Source organism: Centropristis striata, chromosome 19 (assembly GCF_030273125.1).
Source record: "Centropristis striata isolate RG_2023a ecotype Rhode Island chromosome 19, C.striata_1.0, whole genome shotgun sequence".
In the NCBI taxonomy this organism is placed as follows: domain Eukaryota; kingdom Metazoa; phylum Chordata; class Actinopteri; order Perciformes; family Serranidae; genus Centropristis; species Centropristis striata.
In genome coordinates, this window is record NC_081535.1 from 33,299,519 (window position 1) to 33,326,313 (window position 26,795).

Sequence of the window (26,795 nt, forward strand, 5' to 3'; positions counted from 1 at the left end):
AGTGCAGCAGGTTGTTATCAGCTCATTTGATTGGCTGCTATATTAATGTGTGTTATTGGTGGCGCCCTCTAGTGACTGTAGTAATTATGACCGACGTGAAGGCAGAAGTTATGTTATGGAGCATGAAAGCAAAGGGGGAAGTGAGGAAATTGGTTAAGCGTATAAAGTATTGGTAACGCTTTATATTAAGGTCCTTGTAATAACCATTAATTAACAAGTAATAAGGCATTGTTCTCGTTTTGGATCACTTTAGCTGCAAAAAGCATAGTTAACTGTTAACAAGTGCATAGTTAACTTATAATAGATGAGCAATAAAGTATATTTTAATATCAATAAGCAAACAAAAGATTAATAAATGCATGGCAAAGACATAATGGGTGGGTTATGGGTGTTTGTAATGCTATTATGAAGAATTATAAGATACTCATGAGGCTTTTATTAATGTTCTTATTATACATCTTATAGCCTGCTATTAGCTGTATTATAATGCCATTATTAACACTTATATAGGCTTATAAACACACAATAATGTTAATAAGCATCTTGTAAGGACTTACAAGGGCCTTATTACTTGTTAATTAATGGTTATTACAATGACCTTAATATAAAGCGTTACCAAAGTATTTTAAATGTGCGAATAAAAAAAACTTGCCCAAATCAATTATATCAATCTAAAGAAAAATCGTTTTAGAAGTGTTTTTTTCCCCCATTCATATTTATTATGGATACTGTTAAAATAAAAATATATATATAATAAAATCTTGAGTCCTGTGACGCTCTGAGACCTGAACAACTTCTCTCCTCTCAGTTCGTGGCGTGTTTAATTATGTTCCACTGACAGATGGCACTGTCATTAATTTGGGCACAATCAAGCTGCAGACTGTTAAAAACAAGATTTAAGTCTTAACTGTACACGTTCCTCTGAGATTTGGGAGTCAGTGAACTGATGAAATCACAACACTTAAATTAAGAGTGCAGGGTTTTTTAAATAAAGTCTGCCTGTTATCCCAAATTATCCCACTGAAATATTTGGATTTTTAATTTATACAGTAATTTTACCAAAATTATGAAATGAGGAAGTGGAATAACAGGATAAAGTAAATAAGTGTGTCAAAAATATCTGAATTAATTATTGTGCTGCTGCAGAGACGTCCCGGACTACAAATCATATTCTACAGACTAATGATGGCAACTGGAAGAACCCTGCCAACTCGATTATCTATAACGTTAACGATCAATTAATCGATTAATTGCATGCATGCATACATGGGCAAAAATAAAATAAAATAAATATATATATATATATATATATATATACACACATATATATATATACATATATATACATATATATATATATATATATACACAGTACTATGCAAAAGCCTGTTTTGATAACAGACGCTTTTATTTTGAAAGGACTTAAAGAGACTTGTTCCTATGAATGGTAAAACTAACAACTCAACTGAGATTAAACTGTAAAGATAACGTCAAGGAGTTCAGTGTTTTATGTTTTAGTCCCTGAAGAGGCATGAGGTTAGTGTTCACAGTGATCTTCATATTTAAATGTGTTTTGTGTTTAAATAAGTTTTGGATCAAATTAAACTCAGTAATTAATGCTACTAAGGTTTGATACAGTAAGCTAGTTTTGCTCAAATGAATCCTCTTGTATTTCTCAGTGTTTTATAATTGTTATTGCAACTTTCAGTAAATGCGTGCTTAAAACAGCAACTGTTTGACAAAATAAAATAAAATGGTCATATTTCGTGAAATATAACACAAACCACTTTATGAGGACACGTAGATTTGCTTTTAAAGTCATTGCTGTTCCTTTATTTTGATAGTTTTGCAAATGTATGTATGCATCTTGTCTAAAAGCCTTTGTATAATGTGAGAACTGTTTACATTGTTTGTATTTATTGCTGTAACAAGGTTCAGGTCTCTCGGAAAAAGAGCTTTAAATCTCAACATGACTTTAATCTGGTAAAATAAAGAACAATAGAAACACTGGCGGTTCTAGACCAATTTTACTGTGGGGGCCATGAAGGGGCCAGTGTTTAATCAGAGGGACACATTAAAAATGGCAAAGATGATATTGAAGCATTCAAACCTTTATTTTAGCTTATTTAAACATCTCATTTAAGTATATTTGGAAGATACAAATACACTGGTTGAAACAATGAGACTTACCAACAATAACAATTATTTTTATACGGCAATGACATTTCTCATTTTTCTGCACAATTACTTTTTTTATTTTGAAAGTGCAGTACAGTCAGAATGGTCTTTTTTAAGCTTTTATTGCACAATTAAACTATCATACAATGTGCACATTCTGGGTTCCTTTTACGTACTATGAGATATTGTTTGAACAAAAAAATAGGTCCGAATTGTTCCGCCGTTCATCATTATAAATTAATCGTTTTATTATTAATTTTACACAAAGGCTTCTTCACAGGGGCAGTGGCCCCTGGAGGCCCCTGTGTAGAACCGCCACTGAATAGAAATATAACTGCAGGGCCCCAGTTACAGACTATATTGCTTAAGACTCTAATACACTATTATTATCTAAATTAGCCCTTTTTATTTATTCATTTATTATTATTATTATTATTTTTTTTTTTTGGAATACAGAACCACAGTACACCCCACACACACCCCCACAATACACCCCCCCCCACACACACACACACAATACACCCCACACACCCTTACAATACACCCATCCCCCCCCACACACACCCCTACAATACACCCCACACACACCCCCGCGCATCCCCCCACACACACACCCCTACAATACACCCCACATACACACACACACATCTACAATACACCCCCCCACACACACACACCCCTACAACACCCCCCCACACACACACACACCCCGACAACACACACACATACACACCCCCACAATCCACCCCCCACACACACACACACACCCCGCATACACACTTACACCCCACATATACACAGACACATCTACAATACACTCCCCCACACACACACAGCCCCACACACACACACACCCTTACAATACACCCCATATACACACACACACATCTACAATACACCCCCCCACACACACACCCCTACAATACACCCCACATACACACACACACACACACACACACACACATCTACAATACCCCCCCCACACACACCCACATACACACACCCCTACAATACACCCCAACAGAAATAAAATATGTGTAATACCCTTTACAGTGCCATTTGTGTGACAGATGAAACCCAATCTCAAGATGTTTTGATTTGTTTTCCTTTGTGATGTTAATTGTCTGTAAATGTGCATAAAGGCAATAAAGTTAAAAAAAAAAAAAAGAAGAAAAAAAAAAGAAATATAACTGCTGTTTTAAAGCTTCCTCCACGCTGCCAAGAGTAAAATGCTGGTGTCCCAAATTCTCAAAGAAATCTGAAGGCCATAACCTCAGCGTCCTCAGCCCAGAGCAGTGCTGTGACACAGTAACGCTCATCCCACTGAGAACATTTCCACAACTCACTGTCCTCTGACAGATCCCATTTTTCAGCCGCTCCTTCCAGCATGCCATCACGTTTCATCAATGTGTCATGTTGTTATGAAACACTGCTTCAAATATGACAAATGTGAAATAAAGCAGAGCTTGTTTAACGTGTCGCCAGGGCGTTGTTGGCTGGAATAAACAAAGAAGGCCACATATCATGAGTGGAGCTAAACCTCTAAGCCTATTACTGCACAACTAGAACACAGTTAATGGAGCGCAGGCAGAGAAAAGAGTGAGAGGAGCTGAGTGGGGACTGTTTAGGTTAGTGAGTGGGCTGTAAACACGCTTGTGTTAGCGTGTTCTTTAAACACTGGGACCAGTCTGCGGTGGTGTGGCTGCACCTGAACACAAACCGGTCAGATGATTTGTTTGTAAGTGCCGAGGAAATATTTGTGTGTGAGTCACAGTGAAAGTTGGCCAATGAAACTGAAGATTTGGCGGCTGCATGTTTGTTTTTGGTTCAGTTGGTTTGTTTGTCAGCAAGATTACAGAAAAACTTGGTGGAAGGCTGCAGCATGGAGCAGAGAAAAAACTGTTACATTTTGGAGGATATATGTTTGACAACCTGGTCTCACAGGAATCCGTGAAATAGCCACGGATTTGCTTAACTCAAAATCCGTGGAATAGCCACGGAATCATTCAAATTTCCGTGAAACTGACACGGATCCTACAGTAAAAGTAGGATTTCTGCAGTAAAGTATCAGCAGTAAAATTACTCATTCTGTAGTAAAATATATTAAAAGTTACAGCAATAAAAGTACAAATTCTGCAGTAAAACATGCTATAAGTATCCACAGTCAAAGTAGCATTTCTGTAGTAAAGTATCAGCAGTAAAATACTTATTCAATAGTAAAAATATATTAAAAGTATCTGCAAAAAAATACATTCTACAGTAAAGTATCAGTAGTTAAAGTAACATTTCTGCAGTAAAATTTATTTAAAGTTTCAACAGTAACAGTAAGTGATCTCAACATTGACAAGTAACTAGTAACTTATGTTGTGAAATAAACAACCTGATCTCACAGGAATCCGTGAAATAGCCACGGATTCGCTTAACTCAAAATCCGTGAAATAGCCACGGAATCACTCAAATTTCCGTGAAACTGACACGGAAGAAACAAAGTCAAAATATAGATTTTTTCACTAAAAATGAGAGAACTGTCCACCATGTTTTTTGTCCTGACCGCCGGAACATTAAAAGTCACGTGACTTGGAACAAATCAATAAGGAAAAATATCCATGGAATAGCCGCGGGATATGACTGTGATGAACTTGCATTGTCCCATTTCAAAGTGTCAAAACCTGCTTCTTTTTAACCCAAAATATGAACGTTCACCACATGTTTACATCTATCAGACTACTAGCCCAGCATGGATTTTATCATATGGTGTTCCTCAAGGTCTTGGTGTCTTATTGTGATGTTCTGGAGGGATTTTTGACCATTTTTATCAATTCTTAAGTGGTCAAAAATGGTAAAATATAGCACCAATTAAACCTGTGTTTACACATTATCAACCCAAAATTTGCTCAGTTATGTTTGAGACATAACTGAGCATATACAACGTTATACACATTATTTCATACATCTAAAGCCACAGCCCTGGTCAGCAACTGCTCCACTATGTTCACCAACTACACTGCAAAAAAAGGAAAGTTGGGTGAACTCAAAATTTCAAGGCAACAAACTTCGATAAAATTTTAAATTGGACAATTAAACTAAATATTTTAAGTTTTGTTTTTGAGTTTGCTCAACTCTGAATTTCTCTGGCACGATTGTAACGCCGCTATGAAATGTCAGCTAATGTTGTGACCACAATTTTGAGTTAGCATTGATACGCTAATGGCTACTCTTGTAGCTGTAACAAGCAGCGCCGCTAGCATCAGTTAGCCGCTAGCGTCAGTTAGCCACTAGCATCAGTTAGTCGATAGCATCAGTTAGCCGCTAGCTTTCGCTAATGACCGAATTTCACAACAAAGAAATAAGAGTTAGCAGAACTATTGTCCCTTGTTGTGAACCCCAACTTAAAGATATAAGTAACAACAACTCACCAACTTGTTTTTGAGCAGACAACTGGCTTCCTTTGTTGTGCTAACTTACATTATTGCCCTAAATGTCAATAATTTATATTTCCAAGTTTTACCAACTTAAATCACTGTTTTAGGCCAAAAAATACAAGTTGGCTTTTTTGCAGTGTGGCCTCTCACTGTGTCTGTAGCTGTTTGCTGCTGCAGGTAGTACAGAGAGAGTTCAGGGAGCTTTTTTTCTGAAAACAGTTGCCTGTTGCTGCCAAGACAACATTCATGAGAGCAGTGAAAAGCAAAACATTAAAGCAACAAAAAAAAAGAAGAAAAGTTTCAGCTGGCTGTAAAACAGAAACAATGAGCTGAAACACCCTGTAAAGCTGTGCCGGGCCGAGGGGAACGGCAGAATGGGGTGATAAGTCACTGAGGGTGCAACACCTTTCACAGCACTCATTTGTCCCATTGTTCATGTAAAAATATTCACGACAGCTGCTTGGAAACACGCGGAGGCTTTTTATCTCTCGTACAGAGCCTCAGAAGATCGCCCAGAAATAAACTGATGTGCTGAAATGAGTGCTCAGCTTATAGAATATTGATTTTAATAATAAAATATTTGCTGAAGTCATTTAATTGAGCAAAAATGTCACATATATGTTGGTTCCAGCTTTGTGGATTTGCTGCTTTTCTGTATTTTATATGATTTCAAATTGAACATACGGAGTTTGAAGTTTTGAATGTTGGTCAAATTGAACAATACAAATCACCAATAAGTGCTCATAACTTTTGCCTTTATTTTTCACTATTTTAGTTACATTTAATAAGTTTGACGATAAGGCTATAATTGAAAAAAGTAACTGGCCGATTAATCAACACTTAAAATAATTGTTAAATGTTTTAATTTAAAACTTAAAAACTCAAGACTCAAGAGCTAGAGTAATATCTGTTTATTTATTTATTTATTGTCTTTAACTTTAATATTATTGTTTTGGTCTGTTTTTAGTCTGGTCTTTGATTCAGTTTAATTATTATTATTATTATTATTATTATTATTAATTTATTGTATTCCATCATTTTAGTTTGAATTTTAATTAAGCTTCATCTATTTTTTTCTATTTTTGGTTTACTTTTTTATTGTGTTTTTATGCCTCTAATTGAGCTTTATTTATTTATTCATTTATTTATTTATTTATTTATTTATTTATGTATTAATGTAATTGAATCGGTTTTAGTGTGAAGCACTTTGTGTTACATTTTATTTGCAAGTTTTTTTGTTTTTTTTAAGCCTTATTCTAAGCCAAACTCCACAAGATGATATGAACTGTGTGTTAGTGCTGCTTAATCTGGATTCACTGTGTAGCCTGTTTTTATATTTATGTAGCAGCTAATTAAAGCTGCTGCCACTTTGTTGTACAGAGCAGCTACACACACACACACACACACACACACACACACAGTAACACACACACACAGCTGACAGGATGACAGTATGCTCAGCAGGACATTTCCACTGACAGCTTGTTGTTATAAGTCTGGCTGACGTCTGCAGTGGTTGAAGAAGAGCTCAGACCTTTTATTTAAAAAAACAACAGATCAGATCATATTTAAAAAAACAACAATCAGAGTGTAAAAGTACTTTGTTAGAACTAAAAGTGCAGCATTTACATCACTTTATTGTTGCATATGTGACAGAAATGTAACATATTTATATATTTTACTGCTGGGAATCAATAACATCTTATTAAGGCTGCACAATTAATTGAATCACATTATGGATGAATACAATATCCAAATCTTAGTATTGTGCAATATTTTATAAAGGCAAAATATGTGTCAAAATATCTTCTGAATGAAGTTTTGTTGTGCTGCAGAGATATCCCGGTCTACAGACTTAAGAGCGGTTCAGTAGCGATCAAACATGATCATTTTTTATTTTTTGTTTTTTTTGTTCAATGAAAATTAGAAAAATTATGAAAATAATTATCATTTTCTCCAAATTCTTGAATCTTTTTGCAATATCATTGAAAATAATTACAATTATTCCTTTATTTCCATATCCTGCAGCCCTCTTAGACTTATTTAAATAATAATAGTAATAATAATAATAATAATAATAATAATATGTATTATTATCATTATTGATTGATTGATTTTGTTTTGTACTTTTAATCTAAATCTGGAAAGTTACTTAATTAATAAATGTAGTGGAGCCAAAACTATATGTCCCCCAGAGATATAGTATTGTAGTATTACATGTAGTAGTTGTAGTCGGACATAGAAAAACTAAATAGAAGTGTACAAACATGACAAAAAGGAACACACACAGGGACACACCATGAATGTCCTGTTCAAGATTAAACACACACACACACACACACAAACACACACACACACACACACACACACACACACTTCCCCTGCCTTACTACTCCCAGCCTCTTTTTGCAGCTCAGGTCAAAGGGAGAACATTCCTGCAGAACAACACAGAGACAGACAGAAACTGGGGGTCTGAATACCTACAGAAGAGGAAACCGTGCCCCTGAACGCACCGCTTTGATCTGTTAATAAGCCACTCTGTGGGAAGGGCATTGAACGCAACACTTTGTTATTGGTTACACTCATAACATAACTGAAAAGATGGTAAGATTTAGATTAGTTGATAGACTAATGTATGTAAAATTGGAATTTTAAGGTATTTTTACTATTTACTTCTACTTCACAACATCTCAGAGGCAAATATTGTTATTTTTTATAATCCACGACATTTATTTGTTACCTCAAGTTATGTATTACTTTGGATATTCTGATTACTAATACAAAATATAGTCACTTAAAAAATATATTATTGATCCTCCGGAGAAAATTGACAAGCTTCTTGCAGTACATTAAGTAAAATTAGGTCCACCTTTATCAGCTGTAATATAAGGTTAATCGATAAGTCTTCCCACAGAAAGATAATTGAATATTCTGAGAATTGAAAAGTAATTTTTCAGGTGTTATTTTATGGTTTCAACCCGTAAAATGTAACCTTACCTGAGTATTTCATTGTCATATTTACTCAAAAAGGTAAGAAAAGAGACTACATGCACAACAGGTTGCATACTTTTAATAATAGATTATAGTTTTGTCAGTGAAATCAGAGTTTTTCTGCACTGCTGTACTTCTTTTTGCATCTTCTACAATCATCATTAAGGCATACATCACTATATCATGATATTTTAGCCTATATGTTGTAGACAAATTAATAGAGAAATCACTTCTTTGTGGGATGGGAAAGTATAATATTAGCTGATTGTTATGCTACTTTATACCTTTTTTCCATTACATTTCACAGTGAAATATTTTTTAATCTACTTGTGAAAGTGAAATCTTGAAGTTCAGACTTTTAATTGTCACTATTTCTGCACTATTGTATTTTTTTCACTTAATTTACCACTATGTTCAGAGATTATATTCGATATTTGTACACAAAAGGGTTAATACATAAAAAGAGAAATACTTTTTTGGGGAAAGTATAATATTAGCTGATTGTTATGCTACTTTATACCTTTTTTCCTTTACATTTCAGAGTGAAATATTTTTTAATCTACTTGTAAAAGTGAAATCTTGAAGTTCAGACTTTTAAGTGTCACTATTTCAGTACTGTTGTATTTTTTTCACTTAATTTACCACTTTGGTCAGAGATTTTATATATATTCTATATTTGTACACATAAAAAGAGAAATACTTTTTTTGGGAAAGTATAATATTAGCTGATTGTCATGCTACTTTATACCTTTTTTCCATTACATTTCAGAGTAAAATACTTTTTAATCTACTAGTGAAAGTGAAATCTTGAAATTCAGACTTTTAATTGTCACTTTTTCTGCACTGTTGTATTTTTTTTTCACTTAATTTGCGACTGATTTTATATATATTCTATATTTGTACACAAAAGGGTTAATACATAAAAAGAGAAATACTTTTTTTGGGAAAGTATAATGTTAGCTCATTGTTATGCTACTTTATACCTTTTTTCCATTACATTTCAGAGTGAAATACTTTTTAATCTACTAGAGAACGTGAAATCTTGAAGTTCAGACTTTTAATTGTCACTATTTCTGCACTGTTGTATTTTTAAACTTAATTTACCACTATGTGTAGAGATTTTATACATATTCTATATTTGTACACAAAAAGGTTAATACATAAAAAGAGAAATACTTTTTTTGGGAAAGTATAATATTAGCTGATTGTTATGTTACTTTATACCTTTTTTCCATTACATTTCAGAGTGAAATACTTGTTAATCTACTTGTGAAAGTGAAATCTTGAAGTTCAGACTTTTAATTGTCACTATTTCTGCACTGTTGTACTTCTTTTTGCATGTTCTACAATCATCATTAAGGCACATATCACTATATCATGATATTTTATGTTTTATTTTATGTTGTAGACAAATGAATAGAGAAATCACTTCTTTGTGGGGTGGGAAAATATAATATTAGCTGATTGTTATGCAACTTTATACCTTTTTTCCATTACATTTCAGAGTGAAATACTTTTAAATCTACTTGTGAAAGTGAAATCTTGAAGTTCAGACTTTTAAGTGTCACCATTTCTGCACTGCTGTATTTTTTTCACTTCATTTACCAGAGATTTTATATATATTCTATATTTGTACACAAAAGGGTTAATACATAAAAAGAGAAATACTTTTTTTGGGAAAGTATAATATCAGCTGATTGAAATGTAATGGAAAAAAGGTATAAAGTAGCATAACAGAGTGAAATACTTTTTAATCTACTAGTGAAAGTGAAATCTTGAAGTTCAGACTTTTAATTGTCACTATTTCTGCACTGTTGTATTTTTTTTCACTTAATTTGCCACTATGTTCAGAGATTTTTTATATATATTCTATATTTGTACACAAAAGGGTTAATACATAAAGAGAGAAATACTTTTTTTATGTGGGGGTGAGAAAGGAGGAGGTTACTGAGTGTAACTACAGCCAGTGGTTTCAAAATAAATCCTCCAGGATGGCAGCAGTTCACCCTGATGTGAGTTTAGTCTGTGAACTTTGTGTCTCCTTGCAGGATTGTCACCCACACCAGCAACAAACCACTAAATGAAACCACTAAATAAAACATGTAGCACTATTTTCCATCAGCTTTACCTTTTCTTTCCTCGTTCTTTGCTTTTCCATCCTGCTCTCGGCTAAATCCGGCGGCGACAAACTTTCATCCCAGTGAGGCAGGACAGGAAAACACACCATCAGAAACAATGCGAGAAGAGTTCGAGTCCAGCCCAACACACTGACAGTCTGCAGCGCGCTCACTTATCGATAAACTGGGCGGATTGGTGTGCTATTCAGCGCACTTCCAAACTTTTTCCTGGCGAAAGTTAATCCAGAGTAAGTGCGCCATGTTCCCACAGTCGAGCTTCTCCCCATAGCGGAGTTTTTGTCCGGTGAGAGGCGGGGATCCGGTCGGCTCCATGGCTGCAGCCTTCTGCAAGGTTTCAATTACTTTTCATGACATCAGAGAGGAGTTGAGTTACCTGACGGATATTCATTACAGCACTGTGTAGTAGAGATTAACCCTCTAGAGTAGCTGTTCTCAACCTTGGGCTCGGGACCCAAATTGGGGTCTTGAGATGATTTCTGGGGGTCGCCAAATCATTTTGGAAGTCAGCTCTGTCTCCACTGTGTTAAATGTTCATGTGTTAATGTGTTTTAGTCTTTTTGGTCATTTTTTGTCTTTTTTTGGTCATTTTCTGGTCAATTTGTGTCTTTTTTGGTAATTTTGTTTCCTTTTTTTGTCATTTAGTGTATTTTTTGGTAATTTTGTGTCTTTTTTTGTCATTTTGTGTATTTTTTGGTATTTTTTTTTTCTTTTTTGTGTCTTTTTTGTGCCATTTTGTGTCTTTTTTTGGGTTATTTTTAGTCTTTTTTGGTCATTTTGTGTCTTGGTCATTTTGTGTCTTTTCTGGTCATTTTGTGTCTTTTTTTGGTCATTTTCTGGTCAATTTGTGTCTTTTTTGGTAATTTTGTTTCCTTTTTTTGGTAATTTTGTGTCTTTTTTTTGTCATTTTGTGTATTTTTTGGTAATTTTGTGTCTTTTTTTGTCATTTTGTGTATTTTTTGGTAATTTTTTTCTTTTTTGTGTCATTTTGTGTCTTTTTTTGGGTCATTTTTAGTCTTTTTTGGTCATTTTGTGTCTTTTCTGGTCATTTTGTGTCTTTTTGGTCATTTTGTGGTCATTTTGAGTCTTTTTTGGTCATTTTGTTTCCTTTTTTTGGTCATTTTGTTTCTTTTTTTGGGTGATCTGAACTGTGCGTGTGAGACTGTGTTCAGTGAGCGGGGGTCGCAGACAACATGCATGTTAAATTGGGGGTCGCGACTCAAAAAGGTTGAGAACTACTGCTCTAGAGTCAACCAAAGCACCGGCACATTGCTCCTTCAAGACGTGAAGACATAAAAATGAAGCAACGTGGAGCCTCTCCATCAGCTTCTCTATAAAGTTCTGGTTTGAAACTCCATGCCAGATTTTTTTTGGATTATATTCGGCCAAGTAAAACCGGAGATAATGTCAAATATATTTAGTATAAAAATATAGAATGAGAGATTAGCAGTGGCGGTTTTACACAGGGGCCTACAGAGGAAGCCCCTGGCCCCTGAGTCAAATTAATAATAAAACTATCAATTTATAACAATGAACAATGAACGTTGGAACAATTCTTACCTATTTTTTGTTTTAACAATATCTCATTGTAGACAAAAGGAATCCAGAATGTGTAGGCTACATTGTATAATAGTTAAATTGTGCTATAAAAGCTTGTGTGTGTGTGTGTGTGTGTGTATACTATATATATATATATATATATATATATATATATATATATATATATATATATATATATATAGATAGATATAGATATATAGATATATAAATATATATATGCTGCTTGAGCTTCTGGAATAAATAAACACTGCCACTCAACTTTTTATTTTAAACTTTTATTAACTAAAACAACAATAAAACAATAAATAATTAAACACATGTAACATGTAGTCTGAATTGATGGCAGGAAGTTGGTTAAAATACCACATTTTAGATAAATAGTTCAACATTTTGGGATTTATTTGCTTTTTTAAGTAGAAAAATATGACACTGCACTCATTTTTGTCTAAAATAAGAAGCAACAGCCAACTTTAGCTTAGCTTATTTTATTTGGAAACTGGGCAGAAGCTTGGCTAATAAAGTACTAGTAAATAAAGTACTCTACAGCATTAATAGCCTAATTTTACACTTTTTTTGTAGAGATTAAACAAATATGAGCTTTAGAGCTGGTAGATGGATTTTTTTTAACCCTTTGACACAACCAAGCTAGCTGTTCCCACCAGTTTCCGGTCTTTAGGCTAAGCTAATCTAACTAACTCCAGGCTCCTGGCTTTACCATGTTAAAAAAAATTGGTATCTATCTTATCAAATATCATAAATCTTTCTCAGATAGAAATATACAATTCCACCTAAGTTTCCTGTGAAATATACAGCTCCAGTCAGGTTTAGCTTAGCTTAGCACAAAGACTGGTAAATTGGGAGAAACAGTAGCTAGCTTGGCTAAATAAAGCACTCTAAAGCCATTGTAACCTAATTTTACACCTTTTTTTTAACAGATAAAACAAATATGACCTTTAAAGCTAATACATGCTTCACAAGAACGCTTAAATGTGTTCCCTCTCCCAAGGCTGCAAGAACAGAGTGATTCATTCAGAATGAGTCATTTTGTTCTTACACAGCTCAGCTAGCTGTTCCCACCAGTTTCTAGTCTTTATGCTAAGCTAAGCTAAGCTAACCATCTCCTGGCCGCAGCTTCATATTCACCATCTCTTTAGGAAAGTAAACATATTACCAAAAAATGTCTTTTTAAAGGTGTCAAGATACACCACTTAGCTTAGTTTAGCTTAGCTTAGCTTAATTTAGCTTAGCACAAAGACTGTAAACTAGGAAGAACAGCTAATTGGCTCTGTCTAAAGTAAGATAAACAAGCAATTGTAGCGTAGTTTTACATTTTTAAACAAACTTTAGAGCAGACGGGCTAGTTGTTCACACATGTGTCCAGGTCCAGTCTTTATGCTAAAATAAGCTGACCATATACTGGCTGTAGCTAAATATTAGCCAAGTGGTATCTTCTCAAATGTCTTTCCAAAAAATATAAGCTTAATCTTTCTGAGATGTAATATATTTCTTAGATGGAAAGATATGATTCCACTTGTGTTTTCTGTTTATGATATGATTCCACTTGTGTTTTCTGTGAAATATGAAGCTACAGTCAGGAGACATTAGCTTAGTGTAACATAAAGAACAAAACAACAGTTTGTGGTTTTATGGGGCGGTCATGTATGTTAATTATATGACTTTAAGCCTTTAAATAAATGAAACGTTGGACATATATGACAATTCACCTCCCTCACAATTGTCATGGAGGGGGATATTAGCTATAGAGACCTAAACTGTTTATTTTTGCTGTAAATTTGGGCATTTTAATACGGGAGTCAACTAGGATGTAGCCAGCCTCGAGTGGCCACTCCAGGAATTGCAGGTTTTGGCAATTTAGCATTGGCTTCAATTTCAGCCCTGGATGTTGCCACTTCACCTTCGATCTTACTTAAATGTTTCTCCCACCTTGCTTCAATTAACCATACTGATATCAGACATAATCAGTACAAAGACCATATTGTAAAACAAAAATTCACCGTTAAAAACGAGGCTAGCTGTCTGGCCCTGATAACAGTCTTTGTGCTAAGCTAGGCTAACCTGCTCTAGCTTCATATTAAGTACACAGACATAAGCTTGGTGTCTACTCATCTAACTCTCTGCAAGAAAGCAAAATCCCAAAATTTTAAACTATTCCTTGAATCACTCATTCAGTTTCTTCTCACATCATGAACCAAATATGTCACTTTATGTACAGATATTTACATTTTTTTCTCTTAGCGTCGCTGAGCTGACAACATCATTTTCATCTATCTACAACTCATATAAAACAGTGCAAATATTTACAAATACGCCTCACGTCAATAACAGTTCTCTGACCCCTCTAATCTCAGGGAAAAGTGCCACCAATATATTTTTAGTTTAGCATGTTAGCATGCTAACATGTATTAATTAGATCTAAATGACAAGGAATTCTCCATAAAAGTTGTTGTAAGGAAAAGGACAATCAAAATCAGTAGGATTCATCATCTGGGGAACATGACTGCTGGTGCTAAATTTCATGACAATTCACCAAATAGTTGTTGTGATATTTCAGTCTGGACTCACAGAGACTACCACCAATAAAGCCACGCTACCAAGAAAGCATAGGTGACACTAATCACTTTAATGGAGCCTCAGTTGTATTAAGTGTCCCGGGAGGTTATTCCAGTGAGCCAGCATGAATAATGACACAGCTCTTGAACTGGTGCACCTGAATTAACTAATTTTTAATGTTATTAGTTATACCTGTGCCTTTAGAAAACGTTTTCAATCTTTTTCTTATCCCCAAAAAGTGGAAAAGTTTGCCCCAACAATTTGGTGAAAACTCAGTTTCACTTTATCTCTGATGCAGACAATATGAATGCATTATATTGTAATATTATATGTGGACCCAAAGTGTTCAATTCTACATAAATGAATAATCATATGATGCAGATAAACATGTTGAATAACTATGCAAAGTTTTAAAAAAATATGATTCTTCTAACTCTAAACAGTTTCTGTTGTATTTGTAGCCTTATTCCAAAATCAGTTTTTTATGTTTTCTATTTTAACATCTTAATGGAAATAAGTGCTCTCACTTTTTGATATAATATACCTTGGAATGGCATCATTGTTGATCTTTAAATAGGGTAAAATCAAATTAAATGATCGTTTAGTTCATTGAGATTAAACCAACAGCCAGTCACATACCTCTTTTTTCTGAAACATTTATCAACTTGACTTTGGAGGAAGGAGAATCTGACATTAAAAGTGCTAGAATTAACCCTCTATGGTACGCATTATGATGCCAGTTAGGGGAAAAAAAGATTCAGTAGCTTCAACAGGGTAAAATACATACCATTTTAAATTTAAAAACATTATAAAAGGAACTTTTTTAACCGGTTTCTTGTCTGAATGTTGCCTGTAGGAAACGTTGCACCATTGAACCAACGACCCATTGAAATGAATGTCTTCAACAGTCTAAGTGTATGAAACTATCAAAAATGAAGGTTTACTCACCTATCAGTAGGAATATTTTTTTACCAGATGGTAAAGGGCCAGAAAATTATGTTTTGAGTGATTTTTTTGTGGTGCAAAAAGACTGCAAAAAACGGGTTTCAATATGGCCTCCTGGAGGTCATGTGACAAATCAAAGCATTGCCATTGGTTCCCTATACTTTTCAATCTTTTTTAAAGTATTGCATCACTCAAAAACATAGAAAGAAATCTGACAGGCCAAAAATGGGAATGTTGCCTGAGGGCAACACCGTACCATAGAGGGTTAAATGTAAAAAGGCCAATAATGATGTCTTATTCATCCATGTAACATTGAACACTTTGACTCTCCACATTATTCACTCCCTGTCTCTGACAGCTGAGTCCTGACTGTGTGTTCTGGACCGGTTCAGGTTGAGTTTGGACCGGACCACCCTGAGACACAGTTTGTGGAGCCGAACAGCTCTGTCTCTCCTCTTGGCTCTCCTCATGTTTGGCCTCCTGACCTTCAGGCTGACGGCCTGTAGATGGTGCTGCTCCTCCATGTCCACTCTGCTCCTCTGCTCCAGCTCAGGCAGCTCTGCTCTCACCACAGCGGCTGTACAGCTGTTCAACAAAGAAGAAGGGAAACATTTTACTCCACTACTTTTATTTCCAACATGGTCTCACAGGAATCCGTGAAATAGCCACGGATTCGCTTAACTCAAAATCCGTGGAATAGCCACGGAATCACTCAAATTTCCGTGAAACTGACACGGATTTTGCTGCAATGCAAGTTAATGACTTGAGCTGATGATATCCACCATTTTAACACTGTGAACATCATCATCTTGTAAACATATATCCTTTAATTTATTTTATTTTTGTGTGATAGTTACTTGTTTTAATTTAACTTGTGAAATTTAATATAGCTAGAGGCCCTGTAGAAGCCCTTTTGGGTTTCTTGCCGCTACCTTGCACCTTCATTTTGTTGTTTATCTCATTATCCTCGTCTTTTGTCTTATTTGTGCAAAATAAAAAACTTCAAACTTTGCTTAACTCAAAATCCGTGGAATAGCCACAGAATCACTCAAATTTCCGTGAAACTGACATGGATTTTGCTGCAATGCAAGTTAATGACAGTCATATCCCGTGGCTATTCCATGGATATTTGTTCCTATTGGTTTGTTCCAAGTCACGTGACTTTAAAGGTTCCGGCGTTCAGAACCAAAAACATGGCGGACAGTTCTCTCATTTTTAGTGAAAAAAATCAATATTTTGACTTAGTTTCTGCATAAAAATGGATTTTGATCACATTTCTAGCGAGAAATATATGTTTTATTTTCTAAATCTTCACTCAGTGAATGTACATAACCACTTTGTGGTGAAGATCTTGCCAGAAAAACTTGCCATTAACTTGCATTGTAGCGAAATCCGTGTCAGTTTCACGGAAATTTGAGCGAATCCGTGGCTATTTCACGGATTCCTGTGAGACCATGTTGTTTATTTCACAACATACGTTACTAGTTACTTGTCAATGTTGAGATCACTTACTGTTACTGCTGAAACTTTAAATACATTTTACTGCAGAAATGTTACTTTAACTACTGATACTTTACTGTAGAATGTATTTTTTTGCAGATACTTTTAATATATTTTACTATAGAATAAGTATTTTACTGCTGATACTTTACTGCAGAAATCCTACTTTTACTGTGGATACTTATAGCACGTTTTACTGCAGAATTTGTACTTTTATTGCTGTAACTTTTAATATATTTTACTACAGAACGAGTAATTTTACTGCTGATACTTTACTGCAGAAATCCTACTTTGACTGTGGATACTTATAGCATGTTTTACTGCAGTATTTGTACTTTTATTGCTGTTACTTTTAATATATTTTACTACAGAATGAGTAATTTCACTGCTGATACTTTACTACAGAAATCCTACTTTTACTGTGGATACTTATAGCATGTTTTACTGCAGAATTTGTACTTTCATCGCTGTAACTTTTAATATATTTTACTACAGAATGAGTCATTTTACTGCTGATACTTTACTGCAGAAATCCTATTTTTACCGTGGATAGTTTTCCTGCAGAATAAGTACTTTTTTACTGTGGATACTTTAGATATTTAGTATTTTTAATTAAGTAATGGATCTTAGCAGAAGCAAATGATCGTATTACAGTATATTGAACAAAAATCTAACTGAATCTTGTGATGTTTAAGTGTTTTCTTAGAGTCATGTCTATGTTTGTATACTTACATTTTTCCTGCTGAGCAGTCCTGTGGCAGAAAGCAAGATTTGGACACATGTCCGAGCAGGAGAGCCTGTACTTCGGTCAGCTGTCTCTGTTTAGCCAAAGTCTGGAATAATCTGAAGGACAAACAAACCGTCATGAACAGACACCGAAGCAAAAACCCAGACAGAAAGCCTGTATGCAAACTCTGTCTGTATAAAGTCAGTGTGTGTGTGTGTGTGTGTGTAATCTAGACATGTTATGAAACACCTCAGGGTCAGTAAATATTATCCTGACTTGGTGTTCCTGGAGGTTTAAAAAATAAATAAATTTAAATAAAAATCATCAGTATAATAGGTTTTGATTAATAATTATTATATAATTTCAGAAAAGTTTTAAAACCAAAAATGAAAATATATTTTTTTAATTTTTAATTTTATTATCAGTAAAATATACTAAGAGTAATAAAAAATAAAAGTACTTCCCTGTTAGTTTTTTACTCTTTTATCTGTTGTTTTTGGATTAATATTACTCCTGCATTAATGTCTATGTTGCATTTTAAATATACTTAAGATTGTGCTAACTTTAATTCATTTATAATATGGAGTGAGAGGCAAAAGCAACAGGGAAAAGAATAATGAAAAAATAAAAAGTTAAAAATAAATTAAGGGATGAAAATAAAGGCCATTATGTAAAAATAACTATATATATATATATATATATATATATATATATATATACATATATTTATTTTATTTTATTTTATTTTAATTTTTTTTGCATAATTATTATTATGCAAAACATGAATGGATATTTTTTTTAATATGTAATTAATATACAGAGAAATTAATTAACAAAAAATAAATAAATACAAAAATTAAAATTATTATTATTATTATAATATATAATATATTTATAATTATTTGTCTTTTTACAGATGTGTCCTTTTTATGGCGCTGCTATGACTCCATACTGGGTAGTTTAATCTACAGCAATGCATCATCTATAACATCATCATATGTTTGAAACATGTAGCTGTAAAAAGTCAGAAAACAGCTGTGTGACGTCAACTTTTCCAGGTCATCCAAGAGGGATTTACAGTTTATTTAGCTGAAGAGGGAGTAGAATTGTCTCAACACATAAAGGAAACTTCAGATATACACTGCAAAAAAGCCAACTTGTATTTTTTGGCCTAAAACAGTGATTTAATTTGGTAAAACTTGGAAATATAAATTATTGACATTTAGGACAATAATGTAAGTTAGCACAACAAAGGAAGCCAGTTGTCTGCTCAAAAACAAGTTGGTGAGTTGTTGTTACTTATATCTTTAAGTTGGGGTTCACAACAAGGGACAATAGTTCTGATAACTCTTATTTCTTTGTTGGGAAATTTGGTCATTAGCGAAAGCTAGCGGCTAACTGATGCTAGCGGCTAACTGACGCTAGCGGCGCTGCAGGTTACAGCTACAAGAGTAGCCATTAGCGTATCAATGCTAACTCAGAATTGTGGTTGCAATATTAGCTGACAAGTTATTACAATGTAAATTATAATTTAGTACAACTTACAGTTGAGTTGACAAAAATCAGAATTCAGAGTTAAGCAAACTCAAAAACAAAACTTAAAATATTTAGTTTAATTGTCCAACTTAAAATTTTATCGAAGTTTGTTGCCTTGAAATTTTGAGTTCACCCAACTTTTCTTTCTTTGCAGTGTATTCAGCGTACCTGTCGGTGCAGTTGCAGTGGTAGAGCGTCCGGGCCTCGGGGTTGTACAGGCCGTATCTCTTCTTCTGTGGGAGGATCTTGTTCCTGCACAGGTCCAGATCCTTGTAGACGGAACATGACAGCTGGTTCTCTGTGGAGCGAAAACATGAGTTTATAATAACGTTCAGCTCCATTTCTGTGGTGTAGAAATATGAAGTGATACACAGGAGGAGGTGTGAATACCTGTAACAAACTGCTGTAAGAAAACAGCCAAATTGTGACAGTAACATACTGTTTTCCATTAAAAAGGTATTATTCTGTAGAAAACAATGCATTCTGGGCAATATTTGTAGGTATCATAAAATGTATATATATATATATATATATATATATGATATTTTCTAAGTCTTTTTTTAATGGCTGTATTTTACTTAACTAACTCATTCAGTATATGGGATATTAAAATTACTGAGGTTACAGTGTTGTAATTGGCTTTCAGACAGTAATAAGTTCTATTTACAAAAAATGACTGGATTGTATACTGCAACAATATTTCAACTAGCTTCAGCACTATACTGTGTTTTAGTCTACTGTAAAACTCAATGAAATGCAGGATTTTACTGTAATTCAGTATGTGGTTTTATAACAGTAACATACTGTAAAGTAAATAAACTGTAAACTGTAAAATTAACAGTACAAGACAATTGTTTACAGTACCTGTAGACTCCAGCTCAGTGTGAGTTCTGGTCACTAAAGTGTTCTGCAGGTCGTCTCTTCTCTCGGCTGCTGGTCCTGCAGAGGTGGCCATGTTAGAGGCAGGGGGACTCGTAGACAGTGTAGGGACGGTGGATGCTGCAGCAGTGATGGACATGTTGCTCCGCAGCAACTCTCCGGGCAGGGTGGTGTTGATGAAGGAGCTGTTCATGCTGACCTCTGTTGGGTTGGGAGACTCGTACAGCGTGGGCGGGTGCACCTCAGCGTAGAGCGACATTTTAGTCTCTTTACACCTGCAGGTCACAAAACAAGTAGACATGATGTAAAGGAACAGTTTGATATTTGGGAGATATTTGCTTATTTAGAGTTAAATAATACAATGTCCTTTTGATTATACATGTTCTGCTTGGCACAGAGGTTTGCAGTGACACTGATAGGTTAGCTGCCTTTGTAGTCACTTGTTTATTTTAAATGTGGTGATGCATGTTCAGGATTTCTCTTTTTATGTTGAATCTCTTGTGGGTTTTTTATGTCTTTTAACATCTTAGGACATTGTTGGAAATAAGTGTTTTCACTTTAACACAACGGCACAACGGCGCTAGTAGCGGTGCTAGTAGTGAGGCTAGTAGCCACGCCAATAGCTAGTTGGTAGATTAGTAGATTAGACTTTTCCCAAATCCTGTCGGAAGCAAGGCTAAAACATCCTTTTTGGTGGTGAAACATGAGTATAAAGTCAAACGCTGTTCTTCTTTTAAAATCAACTTTCGCTCTAAACTATTTAAAACACCATCGACAGCAAAAGAGAGTTTCGCGTCTGCTGCAGCCATGTTGGATCCGTAAGAAAACTACAAAACTACAAGCTTCCGTCTGCCGAGTAGTACGCGTCATCGTCTTGCCGTCCCTCCCCGTTCTGTGATTGGATCCCTAAAACAGGGCTAAGAAACCTCTCTGGTTTCCAGACTGCCTGGAGGTTCGGAATGAAATTCGAGCGTGCAAGGCAGTATGGGTATACCCAGGCTAGCGTTCTCCTGGATCAAAGTCCTGTGTTAGTTTGACCCATCCATCCAGATGTCCTCCCTGCATGGTCTTTGTTGTTCTTTACACTGTACTGGATAACCTGACTTGAGCAACCAACGAGCTGAGAGCAGGACCAACGATTAAAAAAGTAATCCAAATCACTGAAAATAGTCAAATATATTCCCCCAAAACAGCTCAACTTAATTTGTACTCAAAATATACAAACCTACTTAGACCAAGGTGTTACACTGAATATATGTGAACTTTACTCACATGCCGAACCAGTTTCTCTGCGAACACTGGAGTCTGTGTGAGAACTCGAAGCAGTGCATCTTCAGCAGGTTGAAGAAGGTGTAACCCACCACGTCAGATATGCTGTCATTCGCCTCCGTCAGACACCTGCGAAAGCTGCAACACGAAGCATTTCGGTTTCATAATTAGATTTAAAAAAGAATCAGTTGATGTGGACTGGAGGTCATTTAGACAGAGTTAAAGCTCCTTACTTGTTGTCACAGTCGCAGTGAGACATGGTGAAGATGTTGCTGTTGAAGACACCGAACTGGGAGTGAAAGGACAGGATGGTGTGTTTGCACTGGTCGTGTTCACGGCAGCAGCTGTCCGTGTCTGCAAAAACTCCTGCAGAAGATTAAATAAGAGGAACACAGTCAGTCAATTATAAGATTATTAGGGCCACGGGGCAATCGCACCGAGCACTACTGTTGTACTGTGGATTTTTTCTTCTTCCTCTTCCGGACGTAAGTCGCGAAAAACTGCCCAAAATTTTGCATTGAAATGAATGGGACGGACGAAAAAAAATAGCGAAAAAGAACAATAATTGGAGATTTTTAAACGTCTACTTCTCCGGCATAATTTCACCTAGAGACTCCATTTAAACTTTAAACAGTAGACACAAGTCTTGTGTATTGGTGTATTAATCCACGTTTCGATAGGTCATATAGTTTTTTATCAATCCCTGTTCAATGACCATGATCATTTTTGGAGAAATTCTGAGATTATAATGGGTGTGTATTGCACGGAATGTTCGTGTCACAGTGTGTGACATCACCAGAGTGTAGAGGGAGAGAAAAAATTGTCAAAAAATAAATTTGAAAACTGCGCTCCAGGCCGCAAATTCCACTCTACAGAAATAATTTATACATAGAAACGTAGGAAAATTTGTCTTCTCACTCACAATCCTCTGGTAAAGCTGTCAGAGTTATAGTTTGGGCGTAGGACACACAGATGATCCACCAACACCACCAACAGCCTCATTGGCTCCCATATTAAAAACGCAGGGAGATTTCTGAACAAGGGAGATGTAACAGTTTTTTTAGATCACTCTAACAAAGCTATTTTTTCATTTTTCTTAAAAAAAACCCACATGTAGACGTTCCGGAAGAACTCAGGACGCTCAAAGTGAAGTCGGATCAATGATAGGTATTATGGTTTTGCCAAAAATGCTTTCTGTTCGAGGCCAGAAATTCCAGTCCACCTCTGGCTGCTGTCACTCTTCCGGAACACACACAGGTAACTTTATGTTATTTTAATTACACACACACACACATGCACACACACACACGTTTTGAGGTTAAAGGGCATAGTTTGAAATCTCATCATAGTGTACACACACCGGCAGTAGCCCCCATGGCCCTTTCAGAATTCCCCAGAGGAAATTTTCTAGTTACTATTATTATTACCACAACCTGACTGTAATTTAATCCCATTATGATGAAATATGAAAACTTTATTCATGCTTCTTAGCAATAATTTTGTTTTGGAAATTTTGGATTTTGTGGATTTATGTTTATTATTTCTATTTGTATATTTGCACTCCTTGTTACTTATGTGTACTTATGCAGATGCTGGATGATAATTTGCCTCAGACTAAATACAATTCTATCTTATCTTATCTAGTTCCTGCATCCTAAGTCATTTACCCTCAAAATTTCAAAATATTGTTTGTTTGAGACTAGATTTCCCATCAACCAGTAAAGCAAACAGTGAAAAATTTGACCAGTGAGTAAGGCTGGAGATGTCCTTGCTGTTTGCACACACAACCAGCTGTGTTGTTCACATACTTGCCTGTGTGCAACGTGTCTTACACCAGTTTGCACCAGTGGTGTCAGACTGTGTAGAAATACCTGATTTGAAGGATGTAAATAACAAACATGGCAACACAGAAAAAAGTCTCTGCTGTATTGTCAATTCTGAGATCACAGCAGAAAAAGTCTCATGTTTACATGGATGTAAACGATGCATGTTTGAAACTTTTAAGAAAAATCTGCTTTGTGATTATTTTATGAGAAAAGAAGTTTGTTACACTGCAAGGATTCACACAACGTGATTTGGTGAGAAACAGAATTCACTGCAAAAAAAGAAAAGTTGGGTGAACTCAAAATTTCAAGGCAACAAACTTCGATAAAATTTTAAGTTGGACAATTAAACTAAATATTTTAGGTTTTGTTTTTTGAGTTTGCTCAACTCTGAATTTCTCTGGCACGATTGTAACGCCGCTATGAAATGTCAGCTAATGTTGCGACCACAATTTTGAGTTAGCATTGATACGCTAATGGCTACTCTTGTAGCTGTAACAAGCAGCGCCGCTAGCGTCAGTTAGCCGCTAGCATCAGTTAGCCGCTAGCATCAGTTAGCCGCTAGCTTTCGCTAATGACCAAATTTCACAACAAAGAAATAAGAGTTATCAGAACTATTGTCCCTTGTTGTGAACCCCAACTTAAAGATATAAGTAACAACAACTCACCAACTTGTTTTTGTGTCAGTAATTTATATTTCCAAGTTTTACCAAATTAAATCACTGTTTTAGGCCAAAAAATACAAGTTGGCTTTTTTGCAGTGTGTAAACAGAACACAAAAACTCTGCAGGGTGCCTTTAAGTGACTAACCTTGATTAGTTGGACTTAGAAGAGTAATGCTGAATACTGAATCACATCAGTTAGTTATGTTTAGCCACATGCTATAACAATATTTTGCATGATTTTATTATACTTTATGTGTTGTGTGACTCCTAATCACAAGTTATGTTCTCCCATTTTCACTTATGACAATTTTATTGATACCTTTTCAGTATCACACACAAAAAGATAGAAAAAAATCTATATATTTTTATTTTCATTCCTATAATCCTCTGGTGTTTGCCCTGCATATTATCATATATATTTTATTATTAATTTTTGTTGTTTATTCAACAGGCATAATGCACAATACATATATTGCACCAGAAATACTAAAAGCTAATTTGTGTCTGCAGGTATAGCACTTCATCCTGAGCATTAAAATAAAACCAGGATCAATTATTATTTAAAACATTCTGTCCATATCACTATAGAACAACACAGGTGTGAATACATTTACAGAATCATCAAAAAAGAAAAGTACATTTAGTAGGCCTGTCACGATGACTCATTATAGACGATATATTGTCCAAGAAAACACGCAATAAACTACATTATATATTATACTGACATTATAATGTAAACCAGTAGTTCTCAACCTTTTAGAGTCGCGACCCCCAATTTATCATGCATGTTGTCCGTGACCCCCACTCACTGAACACAATCTCACACGCACAGTTCAGATCACCCAAAAAAGAAACAAAATGACCAAAAAAGACACAAATTGACCACAAAATGATCAAAAAAGACACAAAATGACCAAAAAAGACACAAAATGACCAAAAAATGACACAAAATGACCAAAAAAAGACACAAATTGACCAAAAAAGACACAAAAAGACCAAAAAAAGACACAAAATGACTAAAAAAGACATAAAATGACTAAAAAAAGACACAGAATGACCAAAAAAAGGAAACAAAATGACCAAAAAAGACACAAATTGACCACAAAATGATCAAAAAATGACCTAAAAAGACACAAAATGAACAAAAAAAGACATTAAGTGACCAAAAAGGCTAAAACACATTAACACATGAACACTTTAACACAGTGGAGACAGAGCTGACTTCCAAAATGATTTGGCGACCCCCAGAAATCATCTCGCGACCCCAATTGGGGTCCCCACCCCAAGGTTGAGAATAGCTGATGTAAACAAACCCAAACTGGAGGTCAGCCAAAACCATCCTGTTCATGTCCATTTAAATCCGTATTGTAATTATCCTGGCTGGCCTACAATTTTCATATTTCACCATACATAATAAATCACAATTTTTCATCAATAATTCATTGAATTTAAAGCAAAGTATCGATCCAACTTACCCAAATCTGCATATGACGGCGCCTTGTTGCCAGATCCGCACCACAGAGTCCCCGGTACGATGAACCCTCGCTTTACGCGCTGATGTCTCCTGACCTCTGACCTCTCAGCTTGACCCTGAACACCTACGCTCCTCACAGACCTCTTCCCTGCGCGCTCTGCAGACCCTGCATCACCCACAGAGACGCACAGTCCATCAGCCCCCAACATGGACTCCACATCGATCCTCGCATCCGGATAATCGGAGAATTCCTTCGTGCGCTCGCGGCACAGAGACAAGTAGTTCTGGATCACCGCCGCGTCATCGCTCCAGGCGCAGCTGAGCGGCGCGCGCTGCTGCCCGGACCACGCGCTGTGGTAGAGCCGCAGGGATGGAGAGGCCGTGAGGGGGTCGCCCCGGAGGAAACTGTAGTGTACTTCTTTATTGGGCAAAACTTTAGTCCAGGTGCAGAGGATCGAGGCTCGCTCTGCAGCCGCGTGGAGCAGGAGTGATGATGTTAAAATGACAGTGAGGAGAGCGGCGATGTGCGTCATGGTGGCGCGCAGGAGAACAGAATAGAAAAGAAGAACCCAATTCTAAACAACTACAGTTTCCTCCTCACACTGAGGACTTTGTGGCAGATTGACAGGCTTCAGATCGGGTTTTAAATCCGAAAAGGAGGAGGAGGAGGAGGAGACGCGCGCGTGGGGTTTTCCCCAGTGGGTCTAAAACAAACGCAACATCCAAATCAGCAGCCAGGTCACGTGATCACCTGTCACACATCAGCTCTCTCTCTCTCTCTCTCTCTCTCTCTCTCTCTCTCTCTCTCTACCCCCCCCCCTCTCTCTCTCTCTCTCTCTCTCTCTCTTTGTCTGTCTGTACACATCACAGTGACCATGACATATTGATCAACACACACACACACACACACACACACACACACACACACACACACACACATTCTTGTACTTCTATCTTTGTGAGGGCCCTCATTGGAATAGTGAATTCCCTTGCAAGGTTATAATAGTTTTGAATTATTCATTAGTTTTAGTTTTAATTTCGTTGTGATTTTTTTTTGTTTTCAAATTCAGTTAGTTTTAATGAGTTTTCGAGTGAGTTTGTTAGTTTTAGTTTAGTATTT

General features: G+C 35.7%; 2 protein-coding genes across 2 annotated transcripts in view; both read right to left on the reverse strand.

The window, feature by feature from the left end:
• Positions 1-11,272, reverse strand: part of ttc28 (tetratricopeptide repeat domain 28) — a 188,579-nt gene extending 177,307 nt beyond the window's left edge. The window contains exon 1 of the mRNA XM_059358726.1: positions 10,720-11,272. Coding sequence (XP_059214709.1) covers positions 10,720-10,818 — 99 coding nt within the window. The 5' untranslated portion in view covers positions 10,819-11,272. The remainder of the gene's footprint in view (positions 1-10,719) is intronic.
• Positions 11,273-13,840: 2,568 nt separating this feature from the next.
• On the reverse strand, positions 13,841-26,330 carry pla2g3 (phospholipase A2 group III). Its single transcript, XM_059358378.1, has 7 exons — positions 25,677-26,330; positions 21,947-22,079; positions 21,717-21,851; positions 20,430-20,719; positions 19,734-19,863; positions 18,035-18,145; positions 13,841-16,387 (listed from the first exon to the last, which is right to left on the reverse strand). Exons 1-7 carry the CDS (start codon positions 26,206-26,208, stop codon positions 16,141-16,143), a joined length of 1,578 nt encoding a protein of 525 aa, XP_059214361.1. The 5' UTR covers positions 26,209-26,330; the 3' UTR covers positions 13,841-16,140.
• Positions 26,331-26,795: the final 465 nt, after the last annotated feature.